This window comes from Perna viridis, chromosome 9 (genome assembly GCF_037379345.1).
Source record: "Perna viridis isolate PV_CMFRI_1.1 ecotype Kerala chromosome 9, ASM3737934v1, whole genome shotgun sequence".
NCBI classification, from domain to species: Eukaryota; Metazoa; Mollusca; class Bivalvia; order Mytilida; family Mytilidae; genus Perna; species Perna viridis.
The window spans coordinates 41,808,541-41,827,842 of record NC_142453.1 but is presented as its reverse complement, the minus strand read 5'-3'; the positions used below and the strand labels follow the sequence as shown (position 1 = coordinate 41,827,842).

General features: G+C 31.5%; 2 protein-coding genes across 4 annotated transcripts in view; one reads left to right on the top strand and one right to left on the bottom strand.

Moving 5' to 3' along the window:
- The window catches only part of LOC148608583 (N-lysine methyltransferase SETD6-like), a 30,606-nt gene extending 16,311 nt beyond the window's left edge, over positions 1-14,295 (bottom strand). Inside the window, exon 1 of the mRNA XM_088546391.1 lies at positions 14,125-14,295. Within this exon, the coding sequence (XP_088402517.1) occupies position 14,125 (1 nt within the window). The 5' untranslated portion in view covers positions 14,126-14,295. The remainder of the gene's footprint in view (positions 1-14,124) is intronic.
- LOC148608582 (striatin homolog) lies at positions 148-18,412 on the top strand. 3 transcript variants are annotated; one of them, XM_088546395.1, is made up of 10 exons: positions 148-389; positions 1,720-1,804; positions 7,088-7,232; positions 11,213-11,402; positions 11,691-11,799; positions 12,192-12,223; positions 12,840-12,939; positions 13,624-13,689; positions 14,349-14,441; positions 16,051-18,412. In XM_088546395.1, exons 1-10 carry the CDS (start codon positions 277-279, stop codon positions 16,180-16,182), a joined length of 1,065 nt encoding a protein of 354 aa, XP_088402521.1. In that variant the 5' UTR covers positions 148-276; the 3' UTR covers positions 16,183-18,412. The 3 variants fall into 3 exon arrangements, with proteins under 3 accessions (XP_088402521.1, XP_088402523.1, XP_088402524.1); XM_088546397.1 differs by lacking the exons at positions 148-389; positions 1,720-1,804 and adding an exon at positions 6,366-6,514; XM_088546398.1 differs by lacking the exons at positions 148-389; positions 1,720-1,804 and adding an exon at positions 6,543-6,673.
- The last annotated feature ends 890 nt before the right edge of the window (positions 18,413-19,302 follow it).

The window sequence follows — 19,302 nt, the reverse complement described above, 5'->3', positions numbered from 1 at the left end:
AAAATAAAAAAAAATAGTTGATTTTTTTTTAAATAAAAGTAAAAAATAATAATTGTTCCTTCTTGTGTTTTTTTTTTTCTTGATTTATTATTTTTTGACTGCTTTTTATCTTGTGCTTTTGTTTAAATCTGTTATTTGCTTCTCACCTATTCGGTGCGAATCTGTATCGTTTACAGTGGAAACACACGGAAATAGTTGGGCACGTTAAATTGCTGCAGACGACGTTCAGTGAGGACATTTCATCTTCGAAGAATAATTAATGTGTAAACAGCCAGAATGTTTATGCTCAGTCCCAGACCAGAAAGCAGTCTGTCCGATAAGACAAATCTGTCACAAAATTCCAAGACAGGTCCCTACTTGGAGGGAAATTTGAAACTAATCGACACTCTGTAAGTACATTTTTGTATCCCATACATGTATTTGTAGATGAAATGACACGAATCGGTTGCAGTCAATAAGAGGATTTTATTGTCAAATTGGATTGACAACCTTTTAGGTAGACTCATTGACCATTAGGTAGATCATAGCCTTTGGTCTGCAGATGTTCAAATTAAAAGTGAATTGTTTTTTGCAACTGAAATGAAAGGTCAAGAAAGTGAGTGATCATAAATATGGTAGGTCCAGGACAAAGGTTAATGATATTTCAAAATTCCTGCATTAGAAATTGTGTGTTTTTGACTACAGATAATTTTAACCCCAGGACTGGTTTCCTTAGTTACTATAAATCATTCATGCATCTCAGTTTTCATTTCACAGACTGTGACATAGGTAGTCAACTTTGCAGGGGCTTTGTAACTACATGTACTTTTGGGAACCCTAACTTTTTACCGAAAGGTTTCAATACATTATCACTATATGTTGTGCATTATGTACATGTTCTGGTCAAGTTATTCTCGCCAACTGATTTTTTGTCCTCTCTTGTGAAACAAGTTCATGCCCAAAATTCAAAAATAAAAATATCAAACAGAATGCTGATATTTTGCTCTCATAAAAGATTTTCTATTTCATTGAGGGATAGAATTTTGTTGAGTCAGTGAGAATTGTCTTGAAAATGGCAAGATGAACTCTCTGACCAGTATACATTACATGTATGTACATCTCAGAATGTTCTCTACATACTCCATTGGATCATTGTTGATACAGGGTAGATAATGTACAGTATATATACGTTTACTTTTTTTTAAATGAAAATCACTTTTTTTAGGTTTGCATCTTGAAATGTAAATTCCTGATTTCATATAAAATTTGAATCATTGTTACTTAAGAATTGCACTTATTGTTGTTTTTTGTTTAGTGGAGCTAACATTGTTTTATGTTTTTAAAACTGGATAAGTGGCATGGTTACAAAGACTATTTTGTTTATAAAATATAAGATTACATGTACCGGTATATGCCCTAATCAGAAAATTACTAGGTGTTTGTAAATATTTATTGAACTGGTTAAAAGTAATATCAGTTAATTTTTTTGAAAGATTGGTTTAATTCTTAGCATTCATCAATACAGATTTTCATGAACCACCATTTCCATGATACCTGAAATTTCAGAATTAGAATTAGAACAATGAAGATTTTTCTTATATACTTAATTTAGCTAAGTTATGTTTTTCAAGGTCGGTTTCTTTTTTAAGAGATTCATTATAATTATTTTTTATACCATTAATCTTTACAAACATTTGTATAAAGATTTCTCTGGATATTTTTTTTTAATTTTAATTTCAGAGAATGCACAAATGATGTAATGTGCTGTAAATTTAGTGCTGATGGCAGCCTTATTGCTGTAGGCCAGAAAGATGGTGTCATTAAGGTCAGTGTAATTAATATGAAGTAGGCATGGCCTATAAAAGCGAGCACCTTGTAATTTACCATACTTGAAATTTTATTTTACCCTCATGAGTAGCTCCAGCCATATCATTTTTTTTAATAATTTTTATGCTTCTGGAACAATGTCAGTTCTCCATGGAAAGTGGTAATATTTTACACATAAGTTTTGACGTAAACAATTTTAGATGCAACTGGGCATCTATTTCAAGAATATATTGAATGCTTTTCCTATCTTAGATAAGTTATGCTTTGATTAGGATAAAACAATTGAAGCTATATTTTTTCTTAGGCTGGCTAAGTTTTTTAACAGCCATTGGAGCAAAACAGCAGAGAAAGATGTGTACATGCATTTCCCAAACTTTTTTTTTAAAACCATATTCTTTTCTTTTTATTAGATAAAAAAAAAATTAAGAGAAGACCTCAAGACTATCAGAAAAGATTAACTTAATTTTATTGAGACATGATCTTTCATCAAACATTTTTATTTGTTTGGCTTAAGATTATGTTAAATTTTCTCTATAAGGACAGTCACTTTGTGTTACTCAGCAGTGCTTGCTATTAAGGCTAAAGTACAATGTACTAAATAAAGTTTATTATTATAGAACCTTAACACTGCAATATTCTCAGGGTAACAAAATATTCCCTTTCCAAAAAGTATATTATATACATTTTCATGTATCAAAATTATTGTTGAATTCAATTTATCACATTGTGTGACATAAATTGAATTTCAAAAGTTAGAGAACAACAAAAGAATGTAACATCAAATGTGTTTTTTTTTCTTCTAAAAAAAGTCTGGAGTTTTAAAAAAAGAACAGAATCTAATGACTGGCAAACACAACCATATCATTTTTTAACAAATGATCAAAAATTGCATACTATGAAATCAGATCATTTTTAAACAATAAACTGTGCATATTATGGTTAAGTTGTAATATTATGTTGAAAATAGTGAAAAACATAGTAGACTTGTGTAGACATGTCATACAACAATACATGTATGTGGCTATTAAACATTGACATTCTAATGCCAATTAATGTCAAAAGTAGCAAATACATGTAGGGAGTGAGAATTTAAAATGGAAAATTAAGTGTGTGCTATCTGTTGTTAGCCATCCTACATGTATATTTTTTAAGTTTGTCTCTATGGAGGATTTTATATTTTTCATTTAGTTTTCAAGGAAATTATGAGAAAATGTTCAGATGAAACACTAATGATATGATTTTGCCTGTACTTGTATCATTCCTTTGTCTCTTGGTGCACACACTGCTATGGGATATGTGAAACTTATTTCAAATCTTTTAGCATCATTTAGTAGAGTACTTTCAGTAACAATAAACAGTATATTTTATTTTCTTCAACATATGTAAAAATGCATCAAATATTTAGTAATGACTCTAGAAAAATATAGTATTGGTTTCCATTTTTTATCAGTTTGAATGAAAAATGCCGTCAATTTGAAAGAAGTTGACCGAAATTTGGATATAAACCAGAATAAAATTTTTCGGGGAGGATGAAAAAATTGGGTTGGAAGGGGGATGAAAATCTAGGATATATAGGCTTATGGAGAGATTTCTATTTTCATTCTGTAGTTAAATATTGTTTTGCTGCACTTGGTGCACCAAGGATTTTGAATATAATCCCAAATTCAAGACAATTTATCAAATCAATTTACATTAGATTTAATCAAGTGTACTGCAACCCTGCAAAAATCTGAGTAAAGGTAGGATTGAACCCATGTTATTCACGAGATATAAAGGTCTTGGAAACATTTCAAAACTTGATAATGCAATGAAGATTGTGTAGTAAAAGATAATAAGATGTCACCAGACACATTTATGTAGGGGTTTAAAATATGTTGACTTTAATAGCTTGTTATAATTAAATATTAAGGCACCCATGTTTACATGTTTTAGAAATCTGAAAATAAAGCCAAACCTTTTGTAATGTTTATACCTGCATGACAAACAGCATGGTCAAGGTATTTGCCAAGTTTATGGGTGATTCTAAAAACACTAGTGCTTTGCAACAAACAGTAGAACTTAAGATTGTAAACACTAAAAATTTAAGATATTCAAAAAACTAATTTGAAATATGTTATGCTAAGTAGTCTTTTGTAAAAAGCTGAACTGTAGTTTTCACCATGTAATTCAGTATAAGGGTTGTAGACGTCACTGTACATGCAGTCCTTGGTGCTTTATAATTACTATGCACCTGTACGTTTATAACCTATCCCAGGTTAAAAAATTAATCCACCAACATCACTAACCTGGAACTCATTTTTTCCATAATATGAATTATTGATGTCATGAATGAAAGATTATTCCTTTAAATGAGACCTCTTCCCATCTGTTAGTGTTCGTATTTAATATTAAGCTAAAACTACAAAATGGATACTGGTATTTTTTTAACATTCAAGGACAGTATCTCCAAATAGAAGTCTTATCAAAAATTAAATCACAACTTTTCGCATTATCAAGGATATCCCAAGGAACAATCTAACTGTCAAAAGAAAACTGCTCAGTAGTTTCAGAGTCTAAGATTTTGAAAAGCTGTCAATGGTTTACAACATTACCCAAGAAATGGCAATAGCTGACACATGATCCAAGGGCCATGTGAGCAATAAATGAGGTTCCCTGATGTCATACCTGATTATTATTACATGTATATATTGAAGCTTGAAGCACGCTCATACGAAACTAAGTTCTCCCTCTTTACGTAAATTATTACAGTACACCATGGGCAGCTTCATTGACGTCACAGCCTCGTTTACTGTAAATTTTCAAATTCTTGAAAACAGAGCTACAAGTATGTCATTTATCTAGCTAAGTGATACATGTACAAAAATGTATGTAGGAAATCAAAAAGTATTTACTAGATCTGCATGCAGAGGAGATTGGGGTCTGCTTGTTTTGACAACCTCAATTGTGCCATCCAAAAAGGGAGGTTTATAGATCTTATGTAATTTATTATTTGTCCTGGATGTTGGAACAGTGTTCAACATTTAAATGGGTTAAGAATAATGTAGAAAGGACCACAGGGCTAATGTTTCTATTCCTTTTGTTGATGTGATGGATCTATGATGACATATTTTTGAGTTCTTATCTGAGAATTATGTCTGCAGTTCTTTGTGAAAAAAAACTTCTTACATACACTAGTCTTTTAATTAGACCACACATACTCAAGGTAGATTGCAATGTTTACAAATTCTCAAGCATTTAATTTTATGAACAAACATCACCTGCTTTTGTATATTGCTTTGTACAGTGCAGTGCACTTCGTGATTATTGACGGATTTAAGTGGTTAATATGTATGACATTGTATGACTTAAAACACTTCTTAATTTAAAAATATATATTTCTAGTGTAGATTGGTTGAGGTTTGTAATTAACTTTGGTTAATATTTTTATCCTTTTGACACCTGTTTTTAATCAACTGATCAATAAGCTGTTGAAATCTATACAATGATGGTCCCTTATAAAGTTAGATAAGTTTTGATAAATTGAAGTACCAGTATAATTTTTGTTCAACATTTGCACAGCCTAATTGTTCGAGAAATTCTGTTTGTTTAGGGAGGAAATTCTATTGGAAGTAAATATTGAACTTTCAGATTTATATGACCCCAACTGTTAGAAGAGAACAGCTATAAAAACTTATAAAACTTCCATATTTACATAAATAGATGTTTTAACACTCCATTTTTTTCCTCTTAAAAATTGTTACATAATGTTATGATATGTATGACTTTTTAATGATACCATAAAGTAGATATATGAAAACATAATTTGTTTTGGACCATCTCCTTTTATTTATTCAAATTGAATTTTCATCTGAAATGTTATTTCTCAATAAGAGATGTTTTAACATGTCTTTTTACAATGAAAATTTGATGTCATATGTGAAGTTTGGAATTTCTATTAAATTGCTTTTCATTGGAAATTTGGTTGTTATTACAATGAATAACAATAAGAGAAATTCTTAATACTGTGTGTACTGTGCTGAAACAAAATTTCATAATCACATTTTAAAAAAGATGTCATTTTTTAAAATTATTTTTCACAGGATTCAGACAAGTTTTTAGTAGAAGTTCCTTGGTTTTATGCATGTATAGTTGGTACTCAATGTAAGAACCTAAACTTATCATCCTTCATTACCACACTGCTGCTGATTATATTGATATATGATTATAATTCTTCTTTCCTGCTACCAGCAAGATAGAAATAGGGTTGATACAGGTACATTTGTAGGAGAATTATTTTACTTTTCAAAAATAGAATATAATTTAAAGGTGCAGGATCCAAAATGGACATTAAATGTTTAGGATTTTTGGCAAGCAGGAAACAGACATGCTATTCGTAACTAGGCCTTAATTAAGATGTGTAAATTATATCCCACTCAACAAGAAGGTTGTATGTTGAAATAACCTTAGTCCTTGTCCATGATTCTGTCCTGTATAAGTTCTATAACAATTATCTCCACACCTTTATATGGACAGATTGTTTACCAATTTGGCAGGTGGTTTTCATTTATGGGACATGCATTGTTTTTGGTTGCTGTCTAATATCAACTGTTACATGTTTATGACTGGGAATACATCTAGCACAACACCTGTGACTTCTACATAGGAGTTGGGATATACTTAGCATTACATGTGTAACTTCTACCTACAAGTGAAGATATACTTAACTCAAGTAACTTCTACATACAAGTGGGGATATTCTTAGCATTACATGTGTAACTTCCACATACAAGAGGAGATATACTAACACATGTAACTTCTACATACAAGTTGGGATATACTTAGCACAACGAGTAACTTCTACAAACAAGTGGAGATGTACTTAACACATGTAACTTCTACATACAAGAGGGGATATACTTAGCACAACACATGTAACTTCTACATACAAGTGGGGATATATTTAGCACAACATGAATAATTTCTCAGTACGAGTGGGCATATATTTAGCACAACATGAATAATTTCTCAGTACGAGTGGGCATATATTTAGCACAACACATGTAACTTCTATATACAAGTGGGCATATACTTAGCACAACACATGAAACTTCTTCATAAGAGTGCAGATAAACTTAACACAACACATGTAACTTCAACATATAAGTGGGGATATACTTAGCACAACACATGTAACTTCTACATTAGAGTGGGATATACTCAGCACAACATGCATAATTTCTACACATGAGTGGGGATATACTTAGCACAACATGTGTAACTTGCTGTAATTTTATTGTTTCAGATATTTAATGCACACAACAGTCAGATGTTATACAGTTTACAGGACGATGACTTATTGAAGCATCCATTACCAGTTACACAAATTAAGTTCCGTATCTATTCCCAGACAGAGAAGGAGGAATATTCACACATTTTGATAGCATCATGTAAGTATTCAAACTCAACAACAACCAAATGCATTGGACATCAGTAATTTCTGTGTCGTCAAATACTAAACGTTAAGTGACAGATAAAGAGGTTGTTGTCTCTTTGACAAATTCACCTTATCCATTTTCATTATAAATGTATGGATTGAAGTAAATTTACAAAAGCAGAGCCGACAGGAACTATAGCTAGCTGCTATTGGAACCATGAATCCACTGTTGCCTGATTGATTAGTAAATTGCATCAATTATTTTGAAGAAAGATGACCATCAAAATATACATATACACTCAAGTAATTTTATTTAATATTATTTTAGGGTTTGCCTATTAGGGATAGAGCTACATTTATACATATACAAATGTACTCAAATTGATCATGTGATGTTATATTGTTATATCACTAATGTCTCAATCATTACCAATGGGAATGTGCACATGACGAGTGTATCAAAAGTTCAAACAATCACATCCTAATTGCATATGTCACTCTCGGCAGAAAGACATGTTTTGACAGTGGATCTACATATGTAGGACGTCACTGCTGCTCTGTCTGTGTCGATTGGTCTGTTATACTTTTATAGAATTCTAGATTTTTTAAAGAATGTTGACAGAAAGGGAATAGAGTGATTAAATACCAATTTGACATTTTATGGAAAAGGGTAGAAATATTAGGTTAAATCTCTTTATCCCAACAGTTTGACTAATAGTGATTGATTATATAAAGACAAGCTCAAGATAAGTCTGTTTAGTTTGATCTTCAAACATATTTATTGTCCATAGTTCCTGCCCATTATGGTCTTTGTTTGATGGTATTCGTCTTGTGATGTTAATATTGTTCTGAAAGTGAATAGAGTTTGTTGAGTGTTTCCCTTAATAGAAAAAATGGAAAAAAAACCTTAACTGCTCTAATTTGTTTAAGCCATGAAGACTAAATCCTGCTTCTGTAAAAGTAATATTTTATTTTAGACAACCTCACATGTTCTGCAATATTCTGTACTTTGATCACTTTACAGTGACAACACAGCATAATAAAATAGATCAACAATGAGTTAAAAAAACACATTTTTAAATATTTTTAAACATCTGTCCCAAAACCAGGAGAAGGAGCTGATGTGATTTTACCCTTTCATAGCCCAAAATTTAGGGGTATATAGGAATCACCATATCAGTCTGTTTGTCCGTCTGGCATTACATCTTGTAAGCACAACTCTACCTAAGCCACTCAAAGGAATTTGATGAAATGATTCCAAAGGGAGATAATCCATCTTAGTGTCACTCCTCCTAAACCAATCAAAGGAGTTTGATTAATTTTTACAGGAAGATAAGGCATCATGCATTGGTAGATGAGCATTAAGATGCATTATTTGTTGGAGGACTCCAAAGGGAGATAATCCAACTTAAGGGTTTTACATGCTAAAGCCTCACAAGTGCAACTCTTCCCAGTGGCTTATGATAAAATTTTATAAGAAGGTTTGGCATCATATGTAGATGGAGGGATATTATTACTGTCTGATGTCTCCAAAGGGAGATACATTTTTGTAATACATTGTACAATTAAAGAGCTTTTAACATTAAATCATTGAACTCAATTTGAAGCATATTCTCTTTAAGTGTTTGTTCACAATATTTCTAGTTGATTTCCTTGTTGTAAAATATTTACTTTAGTGGTTGATTATTGGAAATTTCCCTACATCTCTGTTTCACTGTTGTAGAATTTTTACAGTTTCTAAAAAAAAACAAATTGTCTTGTCCTTTGATCATAAATAAAGTTGGAACAAAATACATATAAGTTGTGAAGTGTTATTGATTAATTATCATGAAAAAATGAATTATTAGGTCAGTTTTAAAAGCACCACAAGAGAACATAAGTGGTATTCTTGCAGATGCTTCAAAGGGAACTGATAGTGTAAACTTACAAATCCTATTCAAATCTAAAAAAAAAAAACATAAAAAATAAATTGGTGACATTTTTTATACACCCGTCTAAGACAGAACGTATTATGGTATACTGTTGTCCATACTTTGGACAATAACTCAAAAATGCTTTCACCGACTTTAATGAAACTTTAATGAATTGTTCATATCTATTGACATAAGCTTCCTTTCGATTTTTATTAATTTCAGATTTTTTGTTTCTGTGTTATGAATTTTATACTTAAAAAAAGGGAGATTTTCAAGTTTTTGCGCAATAACTCAAAAACACTTTCCTCAACTTTTATGAAACTTTGGTGTATTATTCATACCTATTGATTTAAGCTCCCATTTTATTTGTATAAATGTCAAATTTTCCGTTTCCATTTTACTCTTTAAAAAAAGCGTAAGCAGCTGACTAATAAAAATAAAGGTACTTGGTAACCTTGTCAGAAAAGTGTGTTTCAAAAAAGATAGAAATAGATGGGTTACAAAAGACACAAACTTTGTTAAACTTGAGATAGCCTTGATAGTGCAAAATTTTTTGTGCATTTTTATTTACTTTTTTTTCGGGGGAGGGAGGGTACTTGACAGGGCTCACAGCTTCTGTGTGAACTTATATTTTTTGTCTTTTTTGTTGTTTGTCCTTGTCAGATGATATGCTCTCGTACATGTTTTTGTACCTGGCCTCATGAATGAAATGACAAGGTATTATGTGATACCCTCCAAAGAGTTGCCTCTCCCATCTAATATGTCCATGGATATCCCCTTTAATATTCTCCCTTTTAGTTGGCATTTTTGCCTTTTTCTATTTTAATCAATGGAAGCCAAAAAAGTAAATTTTATACAAAACTTTTCAGTTGAAGTTTGTATTCTTGGGAACAAATCAGAAAGCTAAGCACTCATTGACCTTCATTTTCATAATTGGTATTATACATCTATTTTTCATAGTTCAGTGTTAAAATAAAAGATTTCAGAACAATAAAATTCCATTATAATGGATGCCCTATAAAATAGTTGTTTACATAGTCTCCTGCCTTTGTAATGTACCAGAGTTAATTGGCTTTAGTTATCAAAGTGTCAGAATGATTTGATTCATGCAACAAGATAATTTGGTGTTTTTAACTGACTGAAACATCAGATTTAAAGTCATGGCCAAATTTTATTGCCTCACCTTATACTAGGTAAAATAATAAACAAGTATATATATAAAATATTTAAACCATAACTTGGTGTAATTTGGATATTTTATGTCTATACCTGTATAAAAGGCAATGAAATAATTCAGGCTGCCACCTGTCTTATAGACGAATAGTTTCTCAGTATATCTCTATTTAAGACAGATGATTATTTTGTCCTATTAAATGTTTGTATTTGTTTTTGTAACTACAAAATAGATTAATGAATTTCTTTTCATCTTATACCTCATGCTTTGTCAATCTTAGAGAGGGTGCATTCCCACCATGCCCCAACAAAACCAGCTCTTTCCTTCCCAATTAAAAACTTTTACAAGATATAGCTAGGGGACACTTTGAAATAGAGTAATAAAAGTACTTTACTGGTGTATCATCTGTTACTGTAATCTATACCCCACCAGACCTCTTGAAGCTTGCTTGTTACAAAATTGTTTCTCTACAAGTAAGTTAAAAACTGATACTGTCATTTTAAACAAATTATTGCTGTGAATAAATCATTTTATCTGCTAGTCTCAGCTACACTTTGAGCAGTAATTTTCTGAATTTCCAGGATTTTTAAATAATCTGAGGCCCCAAAAAATTATCTTTTTCCTGTTACCCTACCTATTTATTACCTAACCTATTTTTAGTGCATACCCTAAACATTAAATGGCCATTTTGGCTCAAGCACTGTTAAGGTCTGGATTGTTTCCCAAATAACTCAATGAAGAACGTTTTTGAAAAATGAAATAATTTCCCTACCTACATGTACCTACCCAATTTTTTTGCAGGTTCCAAGAAACAGTTTTTTTTGGGTTTTTTTTTTTTTTGGGGGGGGGGGTGGGGCTTGACATAAAACTTTCTTACATGTTGGTTATTTTTATTTTCTTATCCAGATGCATCAGGTCATGTTAAAATTTGGCATTACACTTCTAGTAAATGTCTACATACTATCAATGAAGCCAGGACCACATTGAATGTAGCCTTGAACCCTGAGGGGACAAAGTTCATTACTACTGGTGATACCACACAGATATATGTATATGATGAGGAAACCAAGAAAAAACTGAGTACTTTAGAACCAAGGTATGTTTGGAAGATAGCACATTAATGCCTGGGCAGACTGCATGGTTTACAGTCAACAATTAATACATATTTTCAAATTTCAATTTTTGACCAACAGTATTTGAGTTGTCAGTTTGGGAGCTTTGATTAAATGAATAAGAATATTTTTTCTCTCTTAAACCATTATAGTTATAATGTTCAAAATCATGTCATTGTCTTACAGATTAGAATCAAACATACTAATATATATCTTGCCATACTCATTTCCAAATGATATGATATCCATGATTGTTCATTTCATGTTTATAGTGACAGTAGGAACAAGATGGATGGCCATCACTTCAGAGTATTTGCTGCCATCTATCATCCAGAAATACCTCATGTGTTCCTGTCAGGTGGCTGGGATAATACAGTACATGTAAGTTACTAGGCAAACTCCTTGTTTTCTTCCTCATTTCTGAGAGATCAATGCCTTGTTAACTAATCAGGTGGTCCCTCTTCAGTGATGGTCTTTACATAGTGGGACTGAATGATCTTTAATCACATGTATATTGGCCTTGAATTATGCTAAAATATTATCTTGTAGCTTTTGATGTCAGTAAAAGGGGAGCTAACTCAATTTATTTTGATATTTAAATATCTAGGAGAACTAAATTATATCTTAATTACTAGTAAATGTATTATTCTTATTTACGTTGTCAACTTCTGGAATGTATCTGTTATAAAACAGAATTTTGTGTTAAATGTGTATTTAATTATTTATTGGAAATGTTTAAATGAGATTTTTTACAGCTTTTTACTTTTTTACAGTACTGGGATGATAGGCAACCCCATTCTATTAGGTAAAACCTTTTCTTTATATTTCTATGCATTTCATGTACATCAGATATTAATCAAGGGAACCAAGATTCCAGCTATAATCAAAAGAATATATTAAAATGATGAAGACAAGACATGGAAAATAGACACACACACAAAAATATGAATCACATACATGTATACAAAGAAACAAAAGTAAATAAAAATTTGGATCATGGACGAGGTGCACAGGTTGGGTGAAGTATCCTCTACTATTCTAAAAAATCCCGACAAGTTACTCATTGAATTTCATGTCTGGGTTGTATATAACTGGCAAAAGATCACATATTAAAAAAAAACAAAGCTAGCTGACATATCATAGCACTACTTTGTGGGAACTGACTGTAGTATAGTTTTTTTAGATAATATGGAAATTTAATTTCCTGTTGCTTTTCAATACATTTAGAATGGAAGAATTGGTGCAGTCCTAAAAAAACTCTCAGAAAAGAACTTTCTCTGTCAGAAAATGAAAATTGAAAATTAATAAGTTTTAAAGTTAATAGAAGTTATTTTTCCTAAGTTTGGGTCTGATTGGTTGAATATGAAATGAGGAAGCATTCACGAAATTGGACTCCTCAATTGTATGTCCTATTTTTCTAGATATTTGCATGGACCTCATATTTGTGGTGATGCTTTAGATATAGACCCTTACAATAATCACATACTGACTGGGTCATGGAGGAAAAATGAAGTTTTACAGGTGAGTAACATGTAACCAAATTTTAGATGAGAAATGTCAGTGAAGTAAATACTAATGTTCAATGTATAAGAAAACAATGTTAATGCAACATTTGTTATAATTGGGAAGTGCATTGGACAACACTGCTAATTTGGGGGTATCAGTTCCACAGTTTACTGCCTCAAAACTGTTACACATGTGCAGACAACATTTGTAAAGATTTATAAATGTAATTTTCACAAATATATTTGACAGTTACCTAGAGTCATTGATAACTGTATAGTATTTAAAAATTTTGTTTTCATCAATCTAGATTTGACAGTTGCAATACTGGTTTACTATCTCCCATTTATACATCTCCAGTAAAATCAATTTGCCATCACCAAATCCACATATGATGCCTCCAAAGTCTTAAATACTGTTTATTATTATCTTAAATATGTCTTTTTTGCAGATAAATCATCATATCATTCTCTGACTTACCTCTGATAAGGAAAAATTATTATGTAATGTGTGAATTAAGGAATATGCAAAAAAAATGTAACTAAGATGGTTAGAAAATAACCCAAGAAATTCTTATTCAATCCTATATGATACTTGTATTTAATCTTGTAATACATTTTTCCACAAATTTAGATATTTTTCTTAATTAAATGAGTTTTATCTAAGATTTACCCATACTTTGTATAAACAATGACATTTCAGATTTGGGATTTCTCATCAGCAGAAAAAATAAAAGATGTACCTCCAGATCCAATGGGTCAAACACAGGTATGTTACCAGCTTCTGACCTCATTCCCACTTTCTTATTATCTACATATTGTAGGGATGATTCCATACATTTTAAGAAACAGAGGGGCGTCCAGGCAATAATTTGCTCTTTTTTGCTCATATTTTCCAAAAAATCAACAACATTTCTGAACAAAAGGGTGGTCCAACTTTCCAGTTTTTACACAGACTTTCCTTTTTAACTATTCCTTTGGATTATTGGCTTGTGTTTATTGTTACTACCCTTTTTGTATCACATATATCATGTATATAAACAATACAGTTTTTTGTACCACACCTAGATTGTATCTAAGGGCAAAACAGCCAATAATGGCAAAAAAGCCAGTTTTAACAATTTTAAGGCTAAAAGAAGGAAACTTGGTGTACTTCATGATACATGTATTTTGATCTGAAAATGAATTAAAACAATATACATACTAGGTGAATTGTGTTGTGTTGGTCCACTATATTGATTTTCTGCTGTGTTGGTCCACTATATTGATTTTCTGCTGTGTTGGTCCACTGTATTGATTTCCTGCTGTGTTGGTCCACTATATTGATTTTCTGCTGTGTTGGTCCACTATATTGATTTTCTATCAGCTCATTTAAGTAGGACTAGAAGCTCTGACCAAAATATTTGGTTTTTTTTAAATTGATTTTAGTTATACTGTTGCCAGTGGTTGGGTAGAGACAGTATACTATGTGGAGGATCTGATCGAAACTTAGCCAAAGTAGTTGATAGAGGAACACTTAGTGTAAGTAAAAACTGAGTCAAAGTAGTAGATATAGGAACTCTTAGTGTAAGTAAAAACTGAGTCAAAGTAGTAGATATAGGAACACTTAGTGTAAGTAAAAACTGAGTCAAAGTAGTAGATATAGGAACTCTTAGTGTAAGTAAAAACTGAGTCAAAGTAGTAGATATAGGAACACTTAGTGTAAGTAAAAACTGAGTCAAAGTAGTAGATATAGGAACACTTAGTGTCAGTAAAAACTGAATCAAAGTAGTAGATATAGGAACTCTTAGTGTAAGTAAAAACTTAGTCGAAGTAGTAGATATAGGAACACTTAGTGTAAGTAAAAACTGAGTCAAAGTAGTAGATATAGGAACACTTAGTGTCAGTAAAAACTGAATCAAAGTAGTAGATATAGGAAAACTTAGTGTAAGTAAAAACTGAATCAAAGTAGTAGATATAGGAACACTTAGCTCAAAAAGGAAATAGATGAATACTGGTACATTGTGTAAGTTTAAACTTAAAAACACTGGTAGATGGAGAAGAACACTTAGTGTAAGTTAAAAAATATCACAAGATTACTTCATTGTAAAATATATTAACACTAATTCATTTCATATCAGTGAAAAATCAGTAATTTCAATTGGTTAAAACTTTTACATTTGGTATTAATTAACCTGCAGTATAAAGTTTTACCAGTCAATACCATATGGTGATAATGCCCGCGGGCATTATCACACATTGGAAATGACCGGTTACAAATTTAGAGTTACATCCGCTTATTAAAATGCATTTGTGATCAAGCAGTTGTCAATGTATAATGCAGAAACATGATTTGCATGACTTTCTGAAAAAAAATCGAGGATATGGTTCCTCAATGAAATTAACATAATAGTTGTTGATAAACTGGTCAATATCGTGATATTTACACTGCCCACAGGACAGTGGTGTCGACTATGACAGCGATAATGATCCTGCTGTAAGTGAGGTCATTATCATGGTCTTTGTCAATAGCACTGTCCTGTGAGCAGTCTAAATATCACAATATTGACTAGTTTATCGACAACTTTCATATATTTCATTTCAAAGAGAAATTACAAACGCAATAAATATGTATTACTTTGTCTTTCATGGGATTGTAATTTGGTTTATAAATATTCCTTTTCTTTCTACATTATAAAATCATTGGGTTGTCTCTTCTCTTTCTACTTTTGTCAGTCTCCTTCCACACAGAATGTGAGGCACATACTGACACGCTCAGTTAATGCTATCTTCCATATGCAGCCCTCTAGTCTTTTGTTACAATCTGTCAAGGATTTAATTCATGGCCCTCTACACAATAGTGTTCTCTGCATCTTTTGAAGAGGCACCACAGTTGTCCAGGTGAAATAAAAACTCTAGCTTTAAAATCTATTTAGAGAAATTTGACAGAAATGGCAGGGTGCTTATATAAATCCCTCATAAAGGCATGGTTCCTTTTGCTCACACATAATCATATGTATGGAACACTACACAAGTTATAAAAATCCTATATCTGTAGACTTCTGTCACAACCCTAAAATACTGATATTTTTTATCTTTAGTGATAAATGTGGCAAATGTCTTATATTCATTTTTTTTTATTTCTTAACAGACAATAGGCCAGGTAACAGATCTAAGTCAGGGAGTTTACTGCTGTGACCATGACAATAACTCCGCCCGTCCCGTTATGGCCATTGGCAGCTATAGACAGATATATCTACTCAAACCAGAGAAAAAAATATAGTGCTATTATTTGATATTTTTTTATGTGATATCCATGTATGTTAGAATGTTGTATGGTTGTGATTCTAACAATATTTTCTATTTCTGTATTAAATGTATGCTGTCTGATCTTAAAGATACTTGTATGTGAATTTGCTCTTTATACAAACTATTAACTTTTCTACAGAGAAGATGTTTTTTTTTATAAAATGGGCTTAATGTCCCTTCTTATGAATGACCATTTGTCTGTTTATATTTATTTTCTTTCATGAAACTTTAGTTTTCTTCAGTAGATCTTGATAGAGTTAGGGTTTAACTTGATAGAACTTGATAGACCTTACGTAACTGGAAGCTTCATCCCCAAAGAAAACCAATGGTTCATTTCCCATGAAGTCATAAGTGTAATATTTGTCCTAATTAATGACATCACAATGCTGTTTTCTTTCAAAAGCCATTACAATTGCAATTTTTAGATGAAATCAACCGCAGATACCTATGGAATTACATATTAGTAGGTTGAAACTCAAGGTCATTGTTACCAAAAATATGTTTTCATTACACAGAACCATGAGCAGTGCTTGTTTTTTTAATGTGATTTGAGTTACAAGGATTACTAGTGTTTTTTTTTTTAAAGAGGGTGTCATTGAGCAGTACTTCGATTATTCTCATTTTTCTTTAAGAGGGAGTCACTGAGCAGTACTTAGACTGTTCTCATGTTTCTTTAAAGAGGGAGTCACTGAGCAGTACTTAGACTGTTCTCATGTTTCTTTAAAGAGGGAGTCACTGAGCAGTACTTAGACTGTTCTCATGTTTCTTGATCCTTCATGTTATCAACCAATGCTTTACATGAATGAAAAAATAAATTGAAATGTGTATGGATTTTTATTTATGACTGAGAAATCCAGATCATACTTGTAAGTTTTTTTTATGATTTTTCAAACATTTATAATTTATTCTAATACAGTAAAACCTATGTAAACCAAACCCCTTCAGTATAGACTGGTGTTTGGTTTAGATAGTCTCACTGTATTTTTTTGTCTCTACTTTTCTCTTGTTACAATGTAGCTGATTTTTTTTTGGTTATTTTTCAATGATGTGCTGTACTTTCAATATTTAAGGGGGAAATTAATTGTTAGAAACACATATAATATATAATAATTTCCACGTTATTTTCACTATGTCCTTGGTGGACCAAGAAGTACAACTAAAAATTCTCAACCTGTGAAATAAAAATATGAACCTGAAAATTAATGCGTTATCATTGACAAATCGATGATAAATCCAATCATTTACAGTGCGACAGCTGGAGGTCACTTAAGTTCACTAAGCCAAACTCATATAGGCATACTTAATGCTTTGTGGGGTGGAGTATGATTATATGCTTAGAATCAGACAGTGAATGAATACACACAAGTCTTCAAAAAATATTATCAAAAATGTTACCTGGAATTTATACAGAATTTTTTTATGTGTCGGGAATTTGAGGTATAAATACATAATGCATTGCAATTTCATTAGTCACTTGTCCGCTAACAGTCTGTTGTATTTCTGCCTCCTCTGACACTTCTAAGAGAAACAAACTGTCAATTCTTCTTCAATAGACCATAAACTATGTGTCCACATTGTGAAATTTGTGGGGGTTTTTTTTCTGAACAATTAATAATTTTTCAATTTTGCCTGATACTTACAGAACCCAGTCTTTACATTCAATTGTAATATAATTATTTCATGGTTCATCCTAGTAAAACTTAAACATACGTTTCCAGAAAAAAGGAAAGTTATGATTGAAATGGTGTTGGATAATCTTTTAAACCTTGAGCTGGGTGAAGGCACATCAAAAACTTTTCGGGAGGGGCTGTATCCCCTCTATTGTATGCTAGATAAGACATAGATCTCTAAAGCAATAGTTATAAGTAAATGTTTTTTTTTTTTCAAATAAAAAAAAAACACCAATAGTTTGTGTCTACTTGAGGGTAGAAACTAACTGCTGGATGATAAGCCATTAGGTTATAGGTACCTTCATGCATATGTATTTTCTTGTATCATTAAATTTTTAATGAATTAAAGATCTCGATTGCATGTTAACATAGACAAATGATGTTTGGTCCTCTTGTTATTTCTTGAATGAAATGTAGAAAATTATAAGTAAAAAGAAAAAAATTTTACTGCGTCGGCCATCTTGATTTTTATAGGTAGTACTTGTTTTACCTTATATCAAAATTAATTTGAAATAAATTTTTCAGCAACATGAATATTTTTCTTCTTCCTTCTGCCTGGTATTTAGTACAATTGGTCATGTTATGGACGTAAATCATATGTAACATTTCAGTTCAATAATATTAGAAAGAGTTTAACAGTCCTATGCAATGCCAATAATTGCATAAATATTAAAAATAATAAATTGCGCTAGTTTGACGGAATTTTCAATATTATATTTGTGTCTAGTTCAAATTGGATTCTTGTATTAAATGTGATTGGAATAATTTGAAAACTTGTGAGATTTTATTTTTAGTATAAGGGTATTGTATGCGAGGAGAGCATACCCCTGTCCGGTACAATGTCAACAAATACCGTCGCAACATGCGAAGCCCCCGGGACTGGGAATCAATATTCATTCGAAAAATGTCATTTCTAATGCCTTGATCCATACCCTTTTGAAATGAGTATGCGCATTTGTGCAATGTAAAAGAAATATTACCATTAAATTGGATTTGAATTCGTGAGCCGTGTCTGATGTCTGTAAGTCATATTTACGAATAATTAATGCATTCGTATCAATGAAAAAATAGATAAAACTATTGACAAGTTTTTGATAGCAAAAACTATTCAGGTGTATAGAAAATCAGACAAATAGTTGCACATACGAGAAAATAACTTTTGTTTGTTTGTTTGTTGGGGTTTAACGTCCGAGCAGCAATATTTCAGCTATATTCAGACGAGAGAAAATAACTAGAGGTACGTTACCGTCCAAATAATAATGAACAACAGAAGAAGCGTACAATCATCCCTTTGTAATAAATGTTTGTATTTTTCCGTATAGAAGAACATCATGGTCCTGACAGGAACAGTGCTGATTATGAGACAAGTGTAAGGTTCAGCTCGTTGGTCTAGACCATTTACGGGTATACGCATGTTATCTAGG